Source organism: Schistocerca nitens, chromosome 8 (assembly GCF_023898315.1).
Source record: "Schistocerca nitens isolate TAMUIC-IGC-003100 chromosome 8, iqSchNite1.1, whole genome shotgun sequence".
Lineage (NCBI taxonomy): Eukaryota > Metazoa > Arthropoda > Insecta > Orthoptera > Acrididae > Schistocerca > Schistocerca nitens.
This window is the reverse complement of record NC_064621.1, coordinates 177,949,783-177,973,396: the sequence shown is the minus strand read 5'-3', so window position 1 is coordinate 177,973,396 and position 23,614 is coordinate 177,949,783. Positions and strand designations below refer to the sequence as shown.

At 36.3% G+C, this 23,614-nt stretch overlaps 1 protein-coding gene across 1 annotated transcript in view; it reads right to left on the bottom strand.

Moving 5' to 3' along the window:
- Positions 1 to 23,614, bottom strand: part of LOC126198529 (bumetanide-sensitive sodium-(potassium)-chloride cotransporter) — a 603,867-nt gene that overhangs the window by 17,341 nt on the left and 562,912 nt on the right. Inside the window, exons 14-16 of the mRNA XM_049934924.1 lie at positions 19,744 to 19,933; positions 4,052 to 4,161; positions 1,304 to 1,418 (exon numbers count right to left, since the gene is read on the bottom strand). Of these exons, the coding sequence (XP_049790881.1) occupies positions 1,304 to 1,418; positions 4,052 to 4,161; positions 19,744 to 19,933 (415 nt within the window). The remainder of the gene's footprint in view (positions 1 to 1,303; positions 1,419 to 4,051; positions 4,162 to 19,743; positions 19,934 to 23,614) is intronic.

Here is a 23,614-nt window from a genome sequence, read left to right as displayed (position 1 = left end):
CTATGTCCATTAAGTTATTTTGTTGAATGCAACTACTAAATTAAAGAAACAGCTGCAGACTGCGATTAGCTCACTATTTGGCAAATATAATGTGTACAAAAGACATTTTCTCATATTTTCACATCAAGAAAATTCATCACATTAAAATTTTAAAAAATTACAGTTAACATAAAATATTTACATCACTGTGAAAGTACTTTAAATCAATACAAGCACGCTCTACTAGGACTAACACTAGTAACAAATTTGCTGCTAATAATCTGAGTGATTAACTGCACTGCTAGACAGCTAAATAACACATGCTTGTACCAAGCTGTATTAAACAAAATGCACAGAATTATGAAAAATTGATGGCTGTTCGAGCAAGCGGCCCATTCTGGCTGAGAAAAGGAAAAAAACTTGGAAAACTTATAGACACAGGAGAAGTCAGCCAGGCCAACATAAGAGAGTGAAATGGACCATTTGTACTGAACATTTTAAAACTTGAAATCTTGGAGGTAATGGAAAGTGTAGTAAGCAAGTCTAAGGTTAGAGAAAATATGTCATGAACAGGATCAAAATAAATGAAATGAAAATGAAAGGCTAGCAAAACAAACAAAAAAAAAAGGCAAAATAGCACATATGCACCTACGTCACAAAAATCACATTGCAGACAGTGGTCTGCAACAGGATACTATATGTTGCCATTATACACTCTTCTTATGTATTCCTCCATTCTTACTAAGACTTTAGTAGTTTTTATAACATTATAAAAGGAAGAACAGTGATTATACATATAGTTACTTATTTCATTCAATTCTGTACAGAAAGAATAAAAACTGAGAGCAAATCTGGATAATATAGAACAGAGACAAGCAGAATAATCCTGGAATCTGGAATCTGAGGGAAATAAAGAAAGGTGGAAAAAGAGTGGTGAACATGATAGAGGGCACATGTAAAAATTATAAACATATTTTGAAGTCAGCTAAATGCTTTCAGCTACTTCGGTAGTGCAATAAAGAGGAGCTATAGTTATAATGCTTATTAAAAGTAATGGGTAAGAGTCTTTAAAAATAAAAGTAATTTTGCAATAACTTTGTTTGCCACCTAAAGACGTAAAAAGAAATACGATATTTAAAGAAATTAGTATGAAAGGGTAACGCTCAACATAATATGGAAAAGAAACTAATCAGATGCCTAGTAAAGCATCAAACCTTCTAAAAACCATTTTTTAGGAAAAAAGCCTAGGTGCTGGATAAGAAATATGCTCCAAGAAACACATATTTATGCAGTGCAGCTCCTTGTAAAATTAACAAATACATACCTCCTCTGCTCAAATTCAAGTTCACTCTTTTTATTTGCTAAAGCAAATACTCTCAGCTTGCATGCTGACCAGTTTCTTCGAGTTGAAATGATATACGGCAGTAGAAGAGTGAGACCTGCAAACATTAGAAGTAGTAGACACTCTCCAACATGGACGTAACTAACTGTTTCAATTAAAATCATCTACTAATTAGTACAAATCCCATTCCAAAATGAAAACATCAACCAAAGAAGCAACTGGCTCCACTGCAAATTAAACTGCCATCAACCAAAGAAGCTATTGTCTTCATTACACATTAAACCAGCAGTTATTAAGAGAAAACTCTTAGTAACTTCTCTAGGTTCTTTTTTATCCAATTGAGGTGGAACAGTGGTATGAGAAAACCACACACAAAGACAGATGGAGAGAGAGATGGCAACTAGCAACTACTAAATTACCAATTAAGTTACAGATATGAAATTATGTGCAAGAAATGATACTGGGCACATGTAGAAGAAGAGACATAAGTTTTTGTGCAGTATCGAACATTTTGCACAGAGCACCAGAATACAAATTACTCTGATGATAAAACTGCACTGTTGATTTACTGCAGCTTGTTACAATCTCAGACCAATCAGTTGAATCAAATGTTGTGTTATGTCAATTCTGATGTAAATTCCTGGCAGTGTGTGAGTTACTCAGTTAGCTGCTATTAAAATTCATAGATTATATGTATGAGTCATTGGAATGAACTAGATCACATCAGTTTTAGGGGAACCTAAAATTAATGTAGAATGCTTATGCATTTTGTACTCAAAATTTCGTTCACGGTGCTTTTGAAATTGTTGAAAGAAACAACTTTAATTTCATTTTAAAACTAATTTTGCTAGGTGGTGGTGGTGGTTAGTGTTTAACGTCCTTCGACAACAAGGTCATTAGAGACGGAGCGCAAGCTCGGGTTAGGGAAGGATTGGGAAGGAAATCGGCCGTGCCCTTTCGAAGGAACCATCCCGGCATTTGCCTGAAACGATTTAGGGAAATCACGGAAAACCTAAATCAGCATGGCCGGAGACGGGATTGAACCGTCGTCCTCCCGAATGCGAGTCCAGTGTGCTAACCACTGCGCCACCTCGCTCGGTCAATTTTGCTAGGCTTCAGAAGAAGTATGAGAAAAGACAAATGCTCACCATGTACAGGAGATGCTGAGCCACTGACAGCCATTTCTTAAATATTTTATCAACAATTTCCTATTATTATATAATTTTTTTGAGTCTAAATGACAGACAATGAAACTGATAACTGGAGGTCAGCTATCAAACTTGAGCATAAACACAGCACGTATTCACAGCTTCTCTATTTCACACAATGAATTATCAGTTATTGTAGGTAAATGTGGGGGTAAAAATTGTATGGGGGAGGGGAGGGGCAACAAGACTTGACTCCACTAATCAGATACAAATGAATGTAGGTTGCAGCGCAGGACAGACTAGCCCGGAGACTTGCATCAAACCAGTCTTTGGACTGAAGACCACAGAAACAAAATGAAAGGGAACCTTTATTTTTGTGTAATGTATCACAATACGAAAAAAAAAATTGTTGATACCCTAACACAATATAATTAGCAGGACAGGCACAACTTTGGAAAAAAAGTGGCACTTCTCTGATTATGATAATCAGCTGCTTTTTATTTGTTGCTGATGTCATAACATTTACATGTAATTGTCATAAAAATATCATTCACTTGCTGTAAGAACAGATGCAAACTGACAATGGGCACTGTTACCAACAGTGTAATTAAAACAGATTTTCAGTTTATAAATATACACCATAATATATTTTAAAATCTTTTTCGATGTACTTCATAATTGGCAGAAGTTTCCAATTTCTTGCTTGTGCCTTTTGATAGTTTTTAAGGACCTTTATTTAAGACTATGAGCACCAGTTTTGTGTGCTAGGCAAGATGGCAAAAACCACATGGAAATTGTTCTAATGAGTTATCATTGTAAATTTAATTTGCTATTGATAACCTCTAGCACCATAAAAGGCAGATGTTTGAGGTTGTCTCTGGAAGATGCTTAATTACTTGCTTTACACAATATTATTACAATCCAGTTTTGCAGAGTAACTGTTTGTTTGAGTGTGTCTGCAATGCTTCAGAAGGTAGTTCCATAGAACAAAGTCGAATGCAGCCAAAATTTTTATGCACGTCAGAATATTGAGAAACATTCACAATCGCAAAATATGTCAACTTGAGATTGTTTCAGATCATAACATCTAAAAGTTTTATAAAACGTGTTTCACTTAGTTCACGTCTATTAATATCTAATACTTATGTCTATTAATATCTAATACTTACACAAGTTCCTAATCATTATTTGTTTGAAACTGCATAACTATATTTTTTAAAGTTGGTTAGGTTAGGTTGTTGAAATATTTGTTGGGAACCAGGTACTGACATGGAGGCCTTGGTTAATATGTTTATGTCACTAGCAAAAATTACAGTTTCTGCACTTCCCTGTAATATCTGTGTTAGGACATTTAAGAAGATGAAGAGCAAGAATAAATAAATGCCAAACACTGTGTGGCTCCTCATTTCTATGTTCTCACATTCTGAGTTTAGTTTTATGTTTGGTACAGTTGTAACTTATTATCTTCATTATAACTCATTTTCTTATGCAAAATTATGCTGTTCTTCTTTTTAGTAGTGACTTCTTCTCAAAATCCGGGTATTACTTTTACGACTGAATCATATTGGATAATTCTACTCACCTCCATCATCATACAGCCACCACACATCAATTGTGCCCTTCTTCTGGTTCCTCTGAAACTGTGTGAGATTGTTCAACACATCTTTTGGTAGTGAATTGCCATCAGCACCTCTGAAACAAGACATACAAGTTTTCATAATGAATAATTTTTTTGGAGAAGGATGAGTAGAGGAGATAGATATACAGTGAAACCTCTTTATAACATTCCTCCATATAACGTTTTCCTCTATGTTACGTCCGTTTTTCTCGGTCCCGACTAAAAGCCCATATAAACAATGTTAAATTTTCCTCTTTACTGTGTTTCCTCTATATTACAATTTCCTCCATGTAACACTCATATTTTTGGAACCCCAGTCAATTATTTACCTCTTCATAACATTTAAGTGACTGGATCTAGACGCATCGTTTTCTGTTCTGTGGATTCACAGTTGGCACCGGCTCGGAAATCCCGCACTCAGAGTGTTTCATTTGTCAGCGGCAGAACCCGGTCATGTGATACGTGACGCACATTCCACTTACAATCTTTTTGGCGCCATTTCAGTTTCTCGGAGAATTTGATGCCAAAATGGTGAGTGCTGCAAGAAAAGTGCTGCTGTTTGTGGACAGATGTGCGGCACATCCACCAGATGTATCTTTCTGAGAAATGTGAAAGTATTTTACAGGCAATGAATTTAATTATGTACTCGTGGAGGGGAGTCAGTGCTGAGACTATTGAAAACTGTTTAAAAAATGTGGGATTCTGTCAGAATCAGATGGCAGCTCCTGTGGAAGATGTTGCAAGTGATTTGCAAGAGTTTTAGGAATTAATAGGCAATGATTCTGTCACTTTTGAGGGCTTTGGGGCTGTGGATTACAACGTGGCAACCACAGGAGTACAAAGTATTGAGGAGCTGACTGCAGATAGAAGCTTGGAGAATAATAGTATAGTGAAAGTGACAGTGACAAGGAAGATGACCCTGTGCCCTCATATACTAAGGCAGCTGAAGGCTTTAAAACATTTAGGAGATATATGATGACCCATAGACTTGAGGACAGAACAGTAGTTCAGCTTGATCATTTGGAGCAAGAAAAGATTGCAATAGTGTCTAGGAGAAATAGAAAACAAACAGGCGTGCTTGAATATTTTAAAAATCGTAGGTATGTGATTTTCAGGTTGCATAGGTTCCAAGAGTTTGTGCAAATTTAAGTTCCATTTCATAATTTAATTATTAAAGTAATTTTTTGTAACTAATTCTTTTTTTTAATCTGTACCATTTACTGTGTTTTTATGTAGTATGTTCAGTGTATCATAAACAAAATTTGGCTCATATTCTACAATTGAGTCAACTGAAGAACGGGATACCACCTGTCAGCTTTGGACAATGATGATGTCATATCTTAAGAATCTGTTATAACTTTTTACAGTACAAACTGATCCATTTCCTTTCACCCATCCACCTATTGGGCTCCATGTTTTAATCACAAAAAACTAATCATTTGTTACATTGATAATTTGCAATGAACATCATATTACAGTGTTGTGAAAATTTAAAATGTAATCTATGGCACCATTTGTCAAAGCTTATTAGTGGTATCCCGATCTTCAGTAATGCCCGATAATTATTATTTGGAAGCCTTCCTCTTTATAGTGTTTTCCTCTATACAGTGTTCAGAATTTGTGGTCCCTTGAAAAATGTTATATAGAGGTTTCACTGTATCAACATAATACCAACAATTTACTGTAGACATGCCATTCCATACACAGCATTAAAAATTCACTTATTTCATCATAACACTACTATCACTAATCAGCTACTGCACTGTTGAATGATAAGGTACACATTCTGCAGTTGAATACTGACAAGGGAATGGTCCAAGCTAACATACTGAAACCTGCCCTGAAATACAATGAAGAAACACAATGTCAAAATTTTAGCTGCTAGGACACACTGCAAATACTTTTTAAAAATGTTGAACATTGCCAAATTCATAGCTCAGCAGGTGGCTGGAGAAATATAAGTCCTACCGGAGCTGCAGCAGACAGTGGATGTGCAATATGGAAGGAACATAATCTTTATTGTCAAAACAGTGGTAGACAGATAACACAACACAATGCAATCTTAATTTGTAAAGTGAATTTCAGATTTCATTGATTGTTTCTCTGACACAATTGTTCACTGTTGCTATTTGCTCAAATTCTTGAGTCATTTAATATTCATAATAATTAGCAGATGCCTCTGTGGCACTGCTAAGAGTTAACAGTGGAGATAAACTGATTTAATTTTCTCTGTTTTCTTATCACATATGCTTGCTAATAGCATCTGTCTTCATGCAGGTTTCAGAGTTTCGCAGTACTGTGGAATCCAATTAATGTTTTCAACCTTGCAAAAATGAAATATAAAGAACTTGGAATGCAATTTATTAGTTGATTTCTTGCACATTCATTCAAATTATCTCAACATTTCATTAGAAATTGTGGAATCATTAGGGAAAAACAGGAAATAACTCTGATGATTTCATGAATTACTGTTTGAATGATGATTGTTCTACTTCTTGAATCCCAGAACAAAAAAAACAGCACCTTCCTAGCCCGAAGAAAACATGTACAGTAATAGCTTTCAGTGACAAGGTCAAGGCTGTGAATTTTTTGTTTAAATGAAGGAGAGAAAAACTATTAAAATTAAGCAATGTGCAAAGCCACTTTCATTTCATAAAATCTGAACACAAATTGTAAAAATGTGAGAAAGATTTACATTAAGTACAAAATATATGCCAAAACGAAACTTAACAAAAGTGTGAAAGAAAAACTATTCAAAAGATTTAGAACTGTTTCAGAGACAGTTTACAGTTACTGAGGGAGATCTGCAGGAATGAGCATTCTGAACTGCAAATGAGATGAGTATTACCAGTTCCAAGTGTCTTTAAACTGGCTGAAAGAATTCAGAAAATTATATGGAAAAGGAAGTTGCAAAATTACAAATTTTATTTCAAGTACATGTGTACAGATGTCATTACACGGCAATACTACAGAGAAATCCATAGCTGATAATTAGACGAAGCTTCTTGTTATCTCCTAAATGTTATGTGTAAAGCCAGTGTCAAGTTTCATGCAAGATCTGCATGAAGACTGCACTTTTTCATTCAAAGCGAATATAGGGCAATGTTTTTTGTGCAGTTGATGAATGCTATGATACATTTTTATACAACAGCACCAGTGATAACTATCAGTGGATTACTGTTTCCACAGCATATGTCTTCAGGAACCTCAAGTCAAATTAGGACTTAAAATTTTAAAAAGACTGTTTACTAGGAAAATCTTGTAATAAATGTAGAAAACTTGAAAAAATGAGAGATAATAATTTTCAATGTTACTTATGAAAGTCTTTTTATAAGTTGCAGAAAATAATCGATTGCTTTTTCTGGACTCTTGCCCTCGACATACTGGCACCTCAGTCTTTAGTAGGATGCTGAAAATACTTAAAACAATTTGGATTCCACACAGAACTAGAGTGTGATTCAGACCCTTGATGAAGAAATTTTTCAACCAAACATAGTGATTTTGAAAAGTGCTTTGTCATTTCATGTTTATCAGCAGAACAGTATTGTTATAGTTCAGTCCTTTTTGCATTGTCAGTTTCCATCATCACGTTTTATGAATTTGATCAAATAAGTATACAGCACAATATGCAGAACAATGGCCACAAACATTTCTTACTCCATTCCAATTCTGTCTAAATAAAACTAGTACTTGCTGTGAAGTGCTCAATGCATTAATTGCCCGGTGTAAGGTAAATGTCTGTTATCATAAACATCTTTTAAACACTTTAGCATTTTTGTGACTACACCAGAGAGTAAACAAGAACTGTTTCATTGTTAGTAAAATATACATTATTCAAAAAACCATCACAACTATTGTGCTATAGGAATTGTTGAAAAATATTATATGTCAACAAATTAAAGTTCCAAATGATGGAAGTCATCCGTAATGTAAGTCATACACTGCCTTATTTTCTTTCTTCTGCTACTCACTTACTGTAAAATTATATCTACAGCAGTTCAATTGTTGATATGGATGGCAAGTCACTCAACAAATTAATGCTGTGAGACATTTTTGGTGTGGTTTAAGTGCGTAAATTCACATGTGCATACCTTGTATTTCGAGCTACATTCTCTTGTCATGGGCGTGTCTGCTTATTCACCACTTTGTGTGCTAGGCAGCAAAGCCTGTACAAACCGCTGTTACAAGCAGTAATTTGTGTGGCAAAAATTAGTAAATTTCACATTTTTTAAAAACAGTGTGTCTTAGAAGCTAAAATTCCAACAATACATTTCTTTTGATGTATTCTTCCTGTGTGAAAACTTTCAGTGTAGGTTCTGACATGTAGGACTGGTCCGTTCCCTTGTGAGTGGTATCAGCATGTATCGTCTGTTACTCTGGTATTTGGAACTGACACAGGTACACTGCAGAACCTATTCATAAGCTGCAGTGATAAACCTGTCATCAATAAAATTTATCTGCTACACAATATGGATGTTACATGTCTTAAAAAAAAAAAAAAAGAGAGAGAGAGAGAGAAGAAGAAGAAGGATAACCTGAACACCACACAAAAAAGAAACATTGAAACCACTTGATGCCAGAAAATCCAGTGCTTGATTTGTGATGGTATGCACTGATACTCGATAATGTTATGTCTGATGAAAAAAATTACAACTGCAGATTTTTAGATGTGGTACAATGTAGCTTTTTTATCTATACAAATGTTGGATTCACACTTCTAAAATAAGCAGAGAAGCATTAATATAACATTTTAAGAAGTCTTAATTTCAAAAACAACCCTTCCCCCTGGAAGGTCACAGTACTGGAACCTCTTTTTTCACAAACGAAGAGTGAGAAAATCCGTACAGACTTTCATTAATTGCATGACATCATATATCGAGAAGTATAATAACACAGTCTTAACTCTGTGAGGAAACTGGAACAAGACATGTGGTACACTGAGTACTTTGGTGTTGTTGTGGAATCAGACAATAACTGTGGAGAAGATAAACAGTCATTTGCTCAGTAGGACTGTTTTTTTTTTTTTTTCTCTTTTTTTTCCTGAGATGGCATATAATATCATCATTCTCAACATTGATTAAGTGTCTGGAAAACATTTATTTTTATTGTTTTGTTATCACTGATTCACTTCTTGTTGTGGTCTTCAGTCCAAAGACTAATTTGATGCAGCTCTTCCTGCTAGTCTATTCTTTGCAAGTTTCTTCATCTATGCATAACTACTGTAACATGCATCCATTTGTACCCACTTACTGGCTTCAAGCCTCAGTCTCCCTCTACAGCTTTACCCCCTCACTTCCCTTCATTACCAAACTAATGATTCTCAGGATGTGATCCACCAACCAATCCCTTCTTTTGGTCAAGGTCTGCTACAAATTTGGTCTTCCACCCCCCTCCCCCCTTCCTCCTCATTAGTTATTTGATCTACCCATCTCATCTTCAGCATTCTTCTGTAGCACCACATTTCAAAAGTTTCTATTCTATACTGGTCTGAAGTCTTTGTTGTCTATGTTTCATTTGAGTCTAAGGTGAATTTTAGACATATAGCTTCAGAAAAGACTTCCTAAAACTTAAATTAGATTCAGTGTTAACAACTTTCTCTTTTTGCAAAATGCTTTCCTGGATTTTATATCAAATCTACTTTGGCCATCAATAGCTATTTTGCTGCCCAAACAGCAAATCTTGCCTATTACTTTTAGTATCTCATTTATTAATCTAGAGTCAAGCTGCTGAAAGAACATCTGTGACAGCTGGCAGCTATGTTGCCAATGTTATTACATGGCTGTTTGTTGTTATGCCACATTGGTCACCCATTGCTTGACTGTGTGTGACCTTAAGTTATAGGGGTCACAATGCAGAACTCTCACCATGGCAACTTTTATGAATTCCACAGCTCGGATTGGCACCATAGTGTCCCCTCGACAGAAAGCATTCCACATCCGTGAAGCATTTGGCTGTTCTTCCAGCAGCCTAACTATAATTCCCCCAGCTTCATCTGATTTGATTAGACAACATTCCATTATCCTCATTTTACTTTTGTTAATTTTTATCTTATAGCTTCTTTTCAAAACACTATACGTTCCTCTCTTTCCAGTCCTTTGCCATCTCTTAGAAAATTACAATGTCATCAGCAAATCTTAATTTTTTTTCTGTCTGAAATTCAGTCACCCCCTCCCCCCCAAATTTCTCCTTCTGTTCCTGCACAGCTTGCCTGTGCAAAGATTGAATAACATCAGGATGCAACCTTCTCACTACCTTCTAACTACTGCTTCCTTTCATATGCTTCAACTCATATCTACAGTCCAGTTACAGTACAAGTTGGGGATAACATTTCACTGTTTTATTCCTGCCACCCTCTGAATTTCAGAGAGTATAGTTCAATCAACATTGTCAAAGATTCTCTAAATATATAAATGTTGCTAACACTGGTGGACCTCTCTTCAACCTATCTTCAAAGACAAGTCATAGATCAGCAGTTCTACAGAACCTGAAGTGATGTTGCCCTAGGTCAACCTCTACCAGTTTTTTCCATTCTTTTGTAAATAATTCATGTCAGTGTTTTGCAACCATGTCTTATTAAACCAATAGTTCAATAATATTCACACTTGGCTTCCTTTGACATTGTAATTATTCCATTCTTCTTCAAGTCTGAGGGTATTTGGCCTGTCTCATGTTATGTGCTCCACATGGAAAATTTTTGTCATGGATGGCTCTCCCAGGGATCTCAAAAATTCTGAGGGAATGTCGTCTACTGTATCTCAAAGTATCATATCACGCATCTCACCCTTGAAACTTCCTGGCAGATTAAAACTGTGTGCCCGACCAAGACTCGAACTCGGGACCTTTGCCTTTCGCGGGCAAGTGCTCTACCATCTGAGCTACCGAAGCACAACTCACGCCCGGTACTCACAGCTTTACTTCTGCCAGTATCTCATTCTCCCATCTCACCCTTATTTACTTTACTCTCGTCTTTCTATAATATTGCCTTAAACTCATTTCCCTTGTGCAACCCTTCTATATCTTCCTTCTACCATTCAGCCTTCCCTTTTTTGATTAGTACTGGCTTGGCATTTGAGCTCTTAACATTCATTGATAGAGCTGTTTCTCTTTCCTCCGGCTGTCTCTGATTTTCCTATAGCTGTCATTTATGTTTCCTCTGGTCGTGCATGTTTATACAGCCTTGCATTTGCCCTCCAGCTATACCTGCTTGACAGTTTTGCACTTTTTGTCAATCGCATTGTTTAGATGTCTATATTCTCTTATACCTTCCTCATTTGCTGCATTTTTATATTTTCTCCTTTTGTCAGTTAAATTCAATATCTCATTTGTCATCAAAAGATTTATAAAGGTGTATATCCTTTTGGCTGTTGGATCCTATGTTGTCTTCACTATTTGATCTCCAAAAGCTATTTCTCTGTCTTCTATTTCAGGGTTTCCCAAACTGTGTTCTGAGAACACGGGTTTTCCACAGGAAGCAAATAAGTGCTCCATGAAAAATTATTAATATCATAACATTTTTAACGTTTTGATGATACTCATTTAACACATGTAAATTTCATAACCGACCACTGTTGATGTCACAAAACCTCATGTGCATGTGATTGCCAATAACATTAGGCATATTTTCCAGCTATGAAACTAGCATATATTGCGCTGCCACCAGTTTGGTCCCTTCTTATTAATAATTGTTGGCAGAAGTTGGAAGTCATCACTGTTGGAACAACTGTCAACCAATGTGATCCAACAGTGTCATTACACGCTGCATCTCTGCCTGCCCGCATGTCAAATGGATGTTCAAAATGTCACACCCCTTCTACACATAGAGTAACTGAGTTACAACAGTGTACATGTAACTTGTTTCATAATCATTACTACAAACAAGCACCACATTTCAACAAGAATGCATCTGTAATACACTTTCATGAAACCCAGCTGATATGTATGGTGTAGAATAAAGATGGCAGAAAGTCTTTTCACCACACATCCAACCCACTCAACTAAGACCGCTTTGGTTCTCTTTCCTCTGTTGTCAGCACTTTTCACAGCAATGGGCTAGTTGTCTTGGTAGCACAGTACTGTTGACAGCACTAATGACACATTCTCCATAAATCTGATTAAAATACATCAGTAAAATACTTCCTCTGTTGCCAGCATTCTGTGTAGCAACGGACAAGTTGTTTTGGCAGCACAATACTGTTGACAGCATTGATGATACATTCTTTACAAATATGATTAACATACACCAGTAAAATACTTGTTAAGTCTTCAGTATACAAACATCTAGAGGTGGAGGAAGCTAATCTGTAGGAATAACACATAATTCAAAAGTAAGTATGTGTTTCCACAGTCAAATTTTCACTCTGCAGTGGAGTAAGCACTGATATGAAACTTCCTGGCAGATTAAAGCTCTGTGCTGGATGGAGATTCAAACTTGGGATCTTTGCAAAGATCCCAAATTTAAGTCTCAGTCCGGCACAATTTTAATCTGCCAAGAAGTTTCATACCATTGTACACTCCACTGCAGAGTGAAAATTTCATTCTGGAAACATCCCTCAGGCTATGGCTAAGCCATGTCTCCACAATATCCTTTCTTCCAGGACTGCTAGTTCTGCAAGGGTCGCAGAAGAGCTCTGTGAGGTGTGGAAGGTAGGACGAGGTGCTGGTGGAAGTAGAGCTGTGAGGTTGGGTTGTGAATCATGCTTGGGTAGCTCAGTGATAGAGCACTTACCCAAGATGAAAGGCAAAGGTCCTGAGTTCGAGTCTCGGTCCGGCACACAGTTTTAATCTGCCAGGAAGTTTTAAGTATGCATTGTTTTATCAATTAAAATTAATCAAATCCCTGTATTTGCAATGCTAAGTTGAGCTTTGATGCCCTGCTTGTGATTAGTACCTGTGAAAGGAATGGACTGATAAGCTCATCTGAACCAAAATAAATTAATGTTGGAGTGGTAGTATAATTTTTTTTTTCACATTTTATTTTTCTTTTATACATGGAATAAGACGGGCAGCAGACATGTATTTTCATTGCATACATTTTTGCTTTAGTTCATATGTGCCATTACGAGATACTTCTTATTTTTTGATCATATCTGTTACAGTATTGACAGGAGATGGTGGTAGGGTACAGGAGACTTCGCTTCACTTGGTAAAATTGGCAATCTATACAACTAAAATGAGGCACTCCATGACCACATCATTCTGAATAAATGGTATGAAATAATAAAGACTGACTGTTGTTACATCCACAAATGCAGAGGACCATTTTCCACATCCCAGTATTAATTAATCTCCATTTGTTTGTAACTGTACTGTAGAAGTTGATGGAATACATGCCAATATGTTTGAACCATGTTTGGTGAACCTGAGTTACACCCACCTACACTCAGTGCTTTAAATGGCTCTCTGATTTTTTTATGTAATGTAATTGGGACTAAAATTTACACACATAGATCTAATCTCACAAATTTTGGCAAAAGAGTGAATTATGGTTAACTGTAAGGCTGAAAAAATGAAGCACCAAATAATTTACCAAAATTCCATATGAAACCCACTGAACAGTTTATTGTTTGGAGTAGGAATTAGTAAATAACACATTTATATATAATATTTCATCACTGTCTACTGCTGAGCTTCTGACGGTGCATACAGCCAAATAAATTCTTCAAGATGAACCAAATCAGTGGAAAATGTAAATGTGAATCAGCTGTTTCATGTTTTGATTCTCCACTGACTTGGTTCATGTTAAACAATTTTATAGTTAATAGAATGGTTCCTAATTTAATTTCATAAATTCATTTCACCTGAGAGCTGCATTTACTGTTGAAATGATAACACACACAATGACACGTGATAAAATTTTGTATCCTGAAATCACGTTTTCACACTTGCTCATAAAAATGATCAGGCTTACATATTGAGAAAGCTATCGGCAGAGAATGATGTTCTGAATTCGAACACAGCACATGCCAGTACACTTTTTGACTGCTGCAAACCTCAACAATCTAACGGATGTTGTACTATCATGATGAAGTCATGTTGAATGTGTCAATTGAGAGATAAATAATGTAGTGGGTATGTTTGAATATTAATGTTTCTGTGAAGGGCTTCCATGAAATTTGTTTCTGCCATTTGCAGTTAATACCACAACTGATGAGGCAGGAGCATGCCTGACAGATCACCACTGAAAGACAAACATAGCAACATCCCCCCCCCCCCCCCTCGTTTGTCTGTACACCATGTGGCAGATATGTTATTGCTCCATTTCCTGCACTTCCTTGAGGCTGAACTGCTACTTAGCATTGACACGTTACAGGCCTACATACTTTTGTTAATATGTTATTTAAAGCATAAAGAAAGCATTTCAACATAATTCTTTTTTTTTTACAGAATTTATATTATGCTAGCTGTCCGACGATTATAAGCGTCATATGCATTTATTGCAAACAGAGAAAGAATTAGAGTCTGAAAACACCAAAAGATCTATCAAACTGAGAAAAAGAAACAGAACTCATCTGCAATGTGGTGCTATGGAAACTCAATCCCATATAACAAATAAGTTTGCAAGGTTTAGAGGTGATGTTTTTATAGCAAACCACAAATAATTCCACATACTGTACAGAAACCTCGTGTTCTGAGCAATAAATGTAACAACAGTCAAATAAAACAAATACAAACAGTTCACAAATCCAACACGAACAGATCTTTCTCTGAAGATATGACATCTCATTACATTACAGATGTTTAATTGTGCAACAGTTCAAAGGAGAATCCAGGTTTGTTTGGACACGTTATGCACACGTATGGTGTATCCGTACGCTTGTCCCGTTCAGCACACTTCCTCATAACTTGCTTCTTCCCTTCAGTTGCGTCCCGCTTTTACACAATGCATGTGTCTTTACAATATTTGTTACGCACACCTTTTGCAACATCCATTGGTGGAAGTACTTCCTGAATTATTTGTATTCTATTTCTTTGGCCAGCGGATAGTCTCTTGGTCACATAAATAATATGACAACATCTGGTCCTGCCTATCGGTCCCAGGTATACAACTATTATATTTGATAATTGGCAGTGGTTTTGAGACTATTTGCTGGCGTGCATTCGACACATGTCCAATTGTATTAGGATATTCTGTGGAAATACAGGAGACCTCTCATCTATCCTTTCATTTGCCAATCATTACACTGTCCGAATAGCGTACAATAGTGTCTCCTTTCCCCAGTTTTGTGCATACCACATCTTTAGGGGTATTTCTCCTATTTACCCTTAGTGTCCTGGTGCAACGTGTTTTTGCATTCAACAGGGTTTTAGCTAAAGCACAGCTGTTGTAAAAATTGTCCATGTAAACGTGATGACCAACATGCAGCTTCTCTTCCAACAAATGTAATACTATCTTTTCAGCATGCCCTTTTCCCCCCATATCACCACGCATCCCCATGTACACAGCGCATTTTTCGCAAAATGCAGTGAGCGTAAGACGAGCAAATATCCGTCTCTGCCCATACTCATTGCAATTCCTCTATTTTCGAACAGTCGGTCTTTCTTCCAGTAGTCTTGTAATTGGGCATATTTGATATTACCCATATGTAATGAAATACCCAGGAAGACTAGTATTTCTCCTATACTTACATGTTTCCAATTACTAATTCTAGAGCCCCCTTTTGTATTTTCGCTCGTAAATATATTGTGTGCATTACTGTTTGTTTCATCCTCTACGAACTCCAGTATGTCATCTGTAATCAGTAGCCTAAAGAAATCCATTGGCGTATTGCCAGCAAGATTTATCTACAAACATTCTGCTTTTGTAAATGGATGATACTGCATTCCATGTGGTTCTACATGCCAAGTCGCACCTGGTTTGCTTACTTCTGCGAGCACGGGTTTTTATCATTGGTGATTTCCTTATCATCGTCATCCGTTTTTGTCAGATTCCAAACTGTCGCGAAATGTATACGACAGTTCTGCTTCCACACTGTCATTACTATGGTATGTTTCTGCAGTCTCCAAATTCCAGCCACCCTCCTCTGGTTCGTCCCCTCTCAACTCAACATCACTATCTTCTAACATGCTTAGTAACTCATGGTCAGTATATTGTTCACTCTTCCTAGTCTTTTTCGGGTTAGTAGGCCCCGGTATCGGTTGGTCCACCACCATTGCAAACAATGCCCAACACAGACGACTAAAGATGAAAACACACACCTGCAGACAGGAAAATGTTACGTGATATCTCGTTGGTTGCTTGCACTAACACGAGTGCACAGCCGAACAAACTAAAATGAGTACTCAGCTAGTGGACGCGCCACTTATAAGCTTTACCTGCACTGGCTTGTTGATCACGGAAACACTTGTAAGCATTGGCGGCACTGGCATGTTGATTGCGGAAACGCTTATAAGCATCAGCCAAAGCAAACGTGTTAAACTTTGGATTCATGTGTACTGCCATGTCAGAGGCTCCTGTGTTTTATGTCAAACAGAACTTATGAACAATTCTTTGACCCAGCCTAACTTTGGAAGCACTTAGAAACAATGCATGCTGATCATAAAGGAAAAGACATCAACTTTTTTAAAAGCCAGTGTGACTCAATAGAAAAATCTAAACATCAAATAATTACTTTTGCAAAAACCAAACATGAAAATGTAATTTATGCATCTCACTGTGTTAGCTGCTGTATTGCGCTTAATTGTTAAGTTCATTCAACTGGAGAAAAACTTGTTAAACCATGTGTAAAAGACACAGTGTAGTGCATTATTAAAGAGCAGACTGCCACAACAATAGAAGTGGTACAATTTTCTAATAATACTGTTTCATTACACATCAAAGCTCGTTTTGCTGCCACAAGGAAGGAGTTGATTTATCAATTTAGAGTTTGCAGTGATTATGCACTAAAAAATGGACAAATCCACAGATATCACAGGACTAGCTGAACTATTAGTATTTGTTCGATGTATATTTAATAAAAGTATTGAAAAAGATTTATTCATGACCACATATTTACATAAAAAAGCAACAGGTGAAGATATATTTCACTGAATTAATGATTACACTATAAAACATGAGATCATTGGAAGAAGTGTATCGATATTTGCAAAGATAGTACTTCAGATCTGATAGGAAAAATCAAGGGAGCTGTACCATTTATGATATGAGCAGCTACAAGAAGCAGCAGCAGTCATTGTATTTGCTTAGGCAATCTCTAGTAACAAAACATAGTGCCTAGTGATTTGAAATACATCTGAAATGCTCAAAATAATAAACTGTGTAAAATCTCAACCACTGCAGTCCAGATTGTTCAAAATTTTGTGCAACAAAATAGGTAGTGAACACAATGCACTTTTATTACATACAAAAGTGAGATGGCTATCCAGAGGAAAAGCACTAGAAAGGCTTTATTACTGAGTTACTGGACTCCCGTAATATGCAGCATAATTCAGTACAAAATTTTATTGAAATTTTAAGAAATCCTTTATTGTTGATAAAAGTTAAATATTTTGCAGACATTTTTACAAAGTGCAGCAAAATTAATCATTGCAAGGAAATAGTGTTACAATTTTTAATACAAGAGACAAAATTGAATCTTTTGTGAGAAAATTAAAATTTTTGATTTATTCAGTTCAAGAAAACAATTTTAATTGTTTTCTTGCATTATGTGGATGTTTGACTGAATTTTTTTTTTTTTTTTTAATATATGAAGTAGTTTCTAAGCTGTTCACAAAGCACTTACTTAACTTGGGAAAAACTCTTCTGCAATACTTTCCAAAGATCTGTGAGAATAATTCCAAGGCTCAAAATCCACTTTCCATAACAGCTAAGGCTTTAAGTGTAAGAGACTATAAAAATCTAATTGATGAAAATCTAATTGAGTTAACAAGTGACTCTAATATAATCAAAAGTACAAAGATTAGCCATTATGTAATTTCTGGGTAGATTTATCAGAAGAAGCTGAGTTGATTAGAACAAGCTATTATTGTTTTAATTGTGTGAAGCAGGATATTCTTATAATACGGCAATGCAACAAGAACGAAGTGCTCGTATTAAGAAGGGTGTAAGACAAGGCCGTAGCCTTTCGCCTCTACTGTTCAATATGTACGTCGAGGAAGCAATGATGGAAATAAAAGAAAGGTTCAGGAGTGGAATTAAAATACAAGGTGAAAGGATATCAATGTTACGATTTGCTGATGACATTGCTATCCTGAGTGAAAGTGAAGAAGAATTAAATGATCTGCTGAACGGAATGAACAGTCTAATGAGTACACAGTATGGTTTGAGAGTAAATCGGAGAAAGGCGAAGGTAATGAGAAGTAGTATAAATGAGAACAGCGAGAAACTTAACATCAGGATTGATGGTCACGAAGTCAATGAAGTTAAGGAATTCTGCTACCTAGGCAGTAAAATAACCAATGACGGACGGAGCAAGGAGGACATCAAAAGCAGACTCGCTATGGCAAAAAAGGCATTTCTGGCCAAGATAAGTCTACTTATATCAAATACTGGCCTTAATTTGAGGAAGAAATTTCTGAGGATGTATGTCTGGAGTACAGCATTGTATGGTAGTGAAACATGGACTGTGGGAAAACCGGAACAGAAGAGAATTGAAGCATTTGAGATGTGGTGCTACAGACGAATGTTGAAAATTAGGTGGACTGATAAGGTAAGGAATGAAGAGGTTCTACGCAGAATCAGAGAGGAAAGGAATATGTGGAAAACACTGATAAGGAGAAGGGACAGGATGATAGGACATCTGCTAAGACATGAGGGAATGACTTCCATGGTACTAGAGGTAGCTGTAGAGGGCAAAAACTGTAGAGGAAGGCTGAGATTGGAATACATCAAGCAAATAATTGAGGACGTAGGTTGCAAGTGCTACTCTGAGATGAAGAGGTTAGCACAGGAAAGGAATTCGTGGTGGGCCGCATCAAACCAGTCAGTAGACTGATTGAAAAAAAAAAAAAAAAAAAAAACGCAATGAAGACAATGTTCAGAAACAGGCTTGACACCCTACCAGATGTCAGAATTCAACTTTCTACTACTGTACCTGACAAGAAGAAGATTTGTAATTTAAGGGCACAAAATCTCTGAAGCTATTGAAAACTTGATTCCACTTTCTCAGAGTGTTCACTCTGGATTGCTGATTTTGTTCAACCTAAAAGTTGCATTCTGTTTGCAGCAGCCGGATATAGCGGTCATGTGTGCTTGTGTATGTGATTTCTTTTCTGAAGAAGGCTTTGGCTGAAAACTCGATATGTAACAGTCTTTTTGTTGTGGCTGTCTGCAACTCAACATGTCATCTTTATGCTCAGTAGCAGTTTATCTTTTTCATAATATTGTTGACATTCCAACCTGGACTTTTCACTGTTTGAAAGTCCACATCAGTATGGCAGGGCAGAAATTTGAAACCTGTTTCTTCCTATCAGTGTTGTATTGTGGTACATCATTTAATTATTCACCAGTTACATGAAAGACAATTCAGTTTCCACCACATTTCTTCATTATATCATCTATTTCAATGTAATACAAGTTTATTCGTTTTGGGTTACCATAGAAGAGTATTGTTACTAAAATACTGAAGCTTATTATATTCAAACTGAAACTGTATGTATTAACAATCACACTGTGTGTCAGTAAAACTTCATTATCCAGATATGCATGAGGGAATTTTTACCTGTAAAGATCAGCTTTTGATTCTCTCTTCTTCTTTTCCCGCACGCTTTCTGCTTTGTTCTTATTTTCATCATCATGATCTATTGTTACCACTGATGAATCTCCAACATTTGTGGCATCAGGGTTAGTGTTTATTTTTCCCTTCTTCAGATTGGGTGTTGGCGGTACAGACAAGTCACTTGCACTGCTTGCTGCAAAGCGTCAAAAGCAATCACAATACTTTGAGTGGAAAAATAAACACAAGGAGACTTTTCTAGTTTCCATAAATAACACAGCAACAGGTGAAGTACAACTTGTACACACAATATATATGAAAACACATTAAGAAATGCAAAGTTATCAATGGCGAATTTCCAAGTAAGACACCAGAAAGGCTCAGATAGTATTTCATAAAAGAATAATAACCCTTGACCTGTTTTTTTGCTGAAAATTTTCATTTAAGATATTTTCAATATAAAGAATGCAACGCATCAGTCTATAGGTATAAAACATATTCCATTACCTATAGTATTTTTACCCTCCAGCTGTTGCACTTATTAACAAAAATGAAAACTCTTACTGCTTGTATAAAACAACTTTCTTTTTGCTCATAATAGTTTAAAGAATCATTCTCAGACTCTCAGATAGGACCCATTATCATTCTGCAGCTATTGTGAAATATACTATTTCCTTGCAACCATCAGAAATCCACAAGCTGATTATTACAGAAAAGGACTCAGGTAAAGAAAAACCTAGAAACAACCAGAAAAGCATAAGTGATTTATCAATTTTTTATAAGTGCTGCAGTACTTCTTTCAAGACATGAGGGCCAAACATCCTTTGAGGAGCTATAATATAATTTGCTAATATGAAGCAGGGGTCCACATCAGACAGTACAATCAGATAACATAATACCAAGTCACAGGGTTTTTGATATATGTAAGCCCATTGGAGAAGCACCAGCAGGACAGATAACAAATTGAATTATCAACAGTTATTAATTTTCTACAAAAGCTGTTGTTGTTACAACTTGGATATATAGAAAAGCTATGATCACACAATTCTTTATTAAGCATTATGCATTTCAAAATTTCATCATCAGATAGAAGTTGTGGGATAAAGTGTTCAAAGAAATTAATGAGAACAAATCACTGCACAGCAGTGAGCAATAACAGAATTTTCAATTTCTACAATTAATATCATACATCTAAATCAAACTTTAGTGAATGGCTCATGAAAGTGAGCAAACAGACTGAATATAACACAGGTCTCCTCTCATATAGGCATACAAGATTTCATTTCTATGGGCAATGCTAGTGCCACATACCAGCCTTTGTTTACTTCTCAGATACCTTATCCCAAAGTCAGTTTGGCAATGGTTCTCTTTGAACAGACAGCGGCACTGTCAAATACACCTATATGAGATGGGATCTGCATTGCATCCAGTCTATAAGCTCACTTTAGTGAACCTTTTACTAAAGTAAATATGGGATTAATTGCAAAAATTGAAAATTCTGTATATGCACCACTCCTGTGCATATCTGTATTAGTATCTACACATTTATTTGTTGTCATTAATTTTTATCTGATGATGAAAGTTTCAATTGTGTGATCAAGACTGTTCCATATTTTCAAGCTTTGCCAAATCTGAATGGTCGCTTGCCTCTACCACAGCTGTGTTTTTTCCTATCATATAATGACTGTTGTTGTTATTGTTGTGGTCTTCAGTCTGAAGAATGTTTCAATGCAGCTCTCCACACTAGTCTATCCTATGCAAGATTCTTAATCTTTGCCTAACTACAGCAACCTACATCCATTTGAATATGATTACTGTATTTGAGCCTTCTTCTATCTCTACAGTTTGTACCCCCATCGACACTTCCCTCCATTATCAAACTGATGATTGCTTGATAACTCAGAATGCAACCATTCCTTTTCTCTCCAATTCAGATCAATACCTCCTCACTGGACATTCAATCTACCCATCTCATCTTCAGTATTCTTCCCTAGCATCACATTTCAAAAGCTTCTATTCTCTTCTTGTCTGAATTTTGTGTTGTCTTTGTTTCATCACCATACAAGCCAACACTCCAGAAAAGTATTATCATTTTAACTTTTCAAACATGGGTATAACCTCAAATGAATAATGAAGAGAAATAAAACTGAAATCTGTGACAAACTTCATTTTATAACTGCTAAGAGTAATGGCCATTAGTGTTTGCTTTAACTGAGGACCCCCCTTTCCTTTTATGTCCCCCCCCCCTCCCACCACCACCACTGCCACCCACCTTTCTCTTAAAATAAAATAAAAAAAGTGAAAGTTACTCTTCTACCCTCTGAGCTCCATTATGACACTTCGGCAAATGAAGATCATAAATATATATCACACATTTTCATCATTAGAATCCCACAAAATGACCAGTGGACACAATGGATAAAACAGTGAGTGAATATTCCTGTAACAAAATAGAAATTCCAGGCATTCATTCATGAACAATATGCCAAAAATCCTTACAGGAAGTTTACATTGCCAGACAAAATTCTTTGTAAGTTCATAAACTCATAAGCCATGTAAAGAATCATGAACATGAGCACATTGTCATGAAATGATCTAGTTCATGTATTGTGGTAAAAAGGAGGACAGAATATCTTGAATGAAATCTAATAAGTGTTTTTAACAGTATTATTATGAATGTTTGGAGAACTAACCTATGCTTACCCCTACATCTACGTACATACTCCTCAAGCCACTGTATGCTGCATGACAGAGGTTGCCTTGTGCTACTACCAATCATTTAATGCCCTGTTCCACTCACAAATAGAGCAAGGAAAAAAACAACTGTCTATTTGCCTCTGTACAGGCCCAAATTTGTCTTCTCTTTGTGGTCCTTACACTAAATGTACACTGGGGGCAGTAGAATTATTCTGCAGTCAGCTTCAAATGCCAGCTGTTTAAATTTTCTCAACAGTGTTTCATGTTTCATGAAAAGAACATGATCTTCCTTCCAGTTCACAGAGCATATCCGTAATAATTGCAAGTTAATCAAACTTACTGGTAACAAATCTAGCAGCCCACCACAGACTTGCTTCGATATCTCCCTTCAATCTGACCTCTTGGGAATCCCAACCACTCAAGCACTATAAACTATACTTACCCAAAATTCTCCCAATAAAGTTTCCTACTACTACCCTTATGTGCTCATTCCATTTCAGATCGCTTTGCAGCATTATGCCTAGATATTTAATTGGCATTACTGTGTCAAGCAGCATTACCAATGCTTTTTTTTAACATCATGGGATTGTTTTTCCCATTCATCTGCATTAGCTTACGTTTTTCTACATTTAGAGCAAGCTGCCACTCATTACACCAAGTACAAATTTTGTGTAAGTCTTCTTGTATCACTCAACAACAACACTATTCCATACATCACATTATCATCAGCAAACAGCCAAAAATTGCTGTTCACCATGTCCATCATATCATTTCTGTATGTAGAGAATTAGAGCAGTCCTGTCACACTTCCCTGAGTACTCCTGATGATACTCTTGTCTTTGATGAAAACTTGCATCAAGGACAATGTACTGGGTTCAATTACATAAGAAGTTTTCAAATCGATCACATATCTGGCGACCTGTTCCATGAGCTCAGACATTCTTTAGAAGCCTGTGTGAAAGACTTTCCAAAAACCTAGGAATATGGAATCTGCCTGTTGTCCTCCATCCATGGTTTGCAGAATATGTGAGAAGAGGGCAAGCTTAGTTTCACATGATCAGTGCTTTCTAAATCCGTGCTGATTTGTGAAAAGAAGCTTATCTGTCTCAAGGAAATTTGTCATAGTCAAACTCAAAATATGTTCATGAATTCTACATCAAACAAATTAAGGATAGGTCTG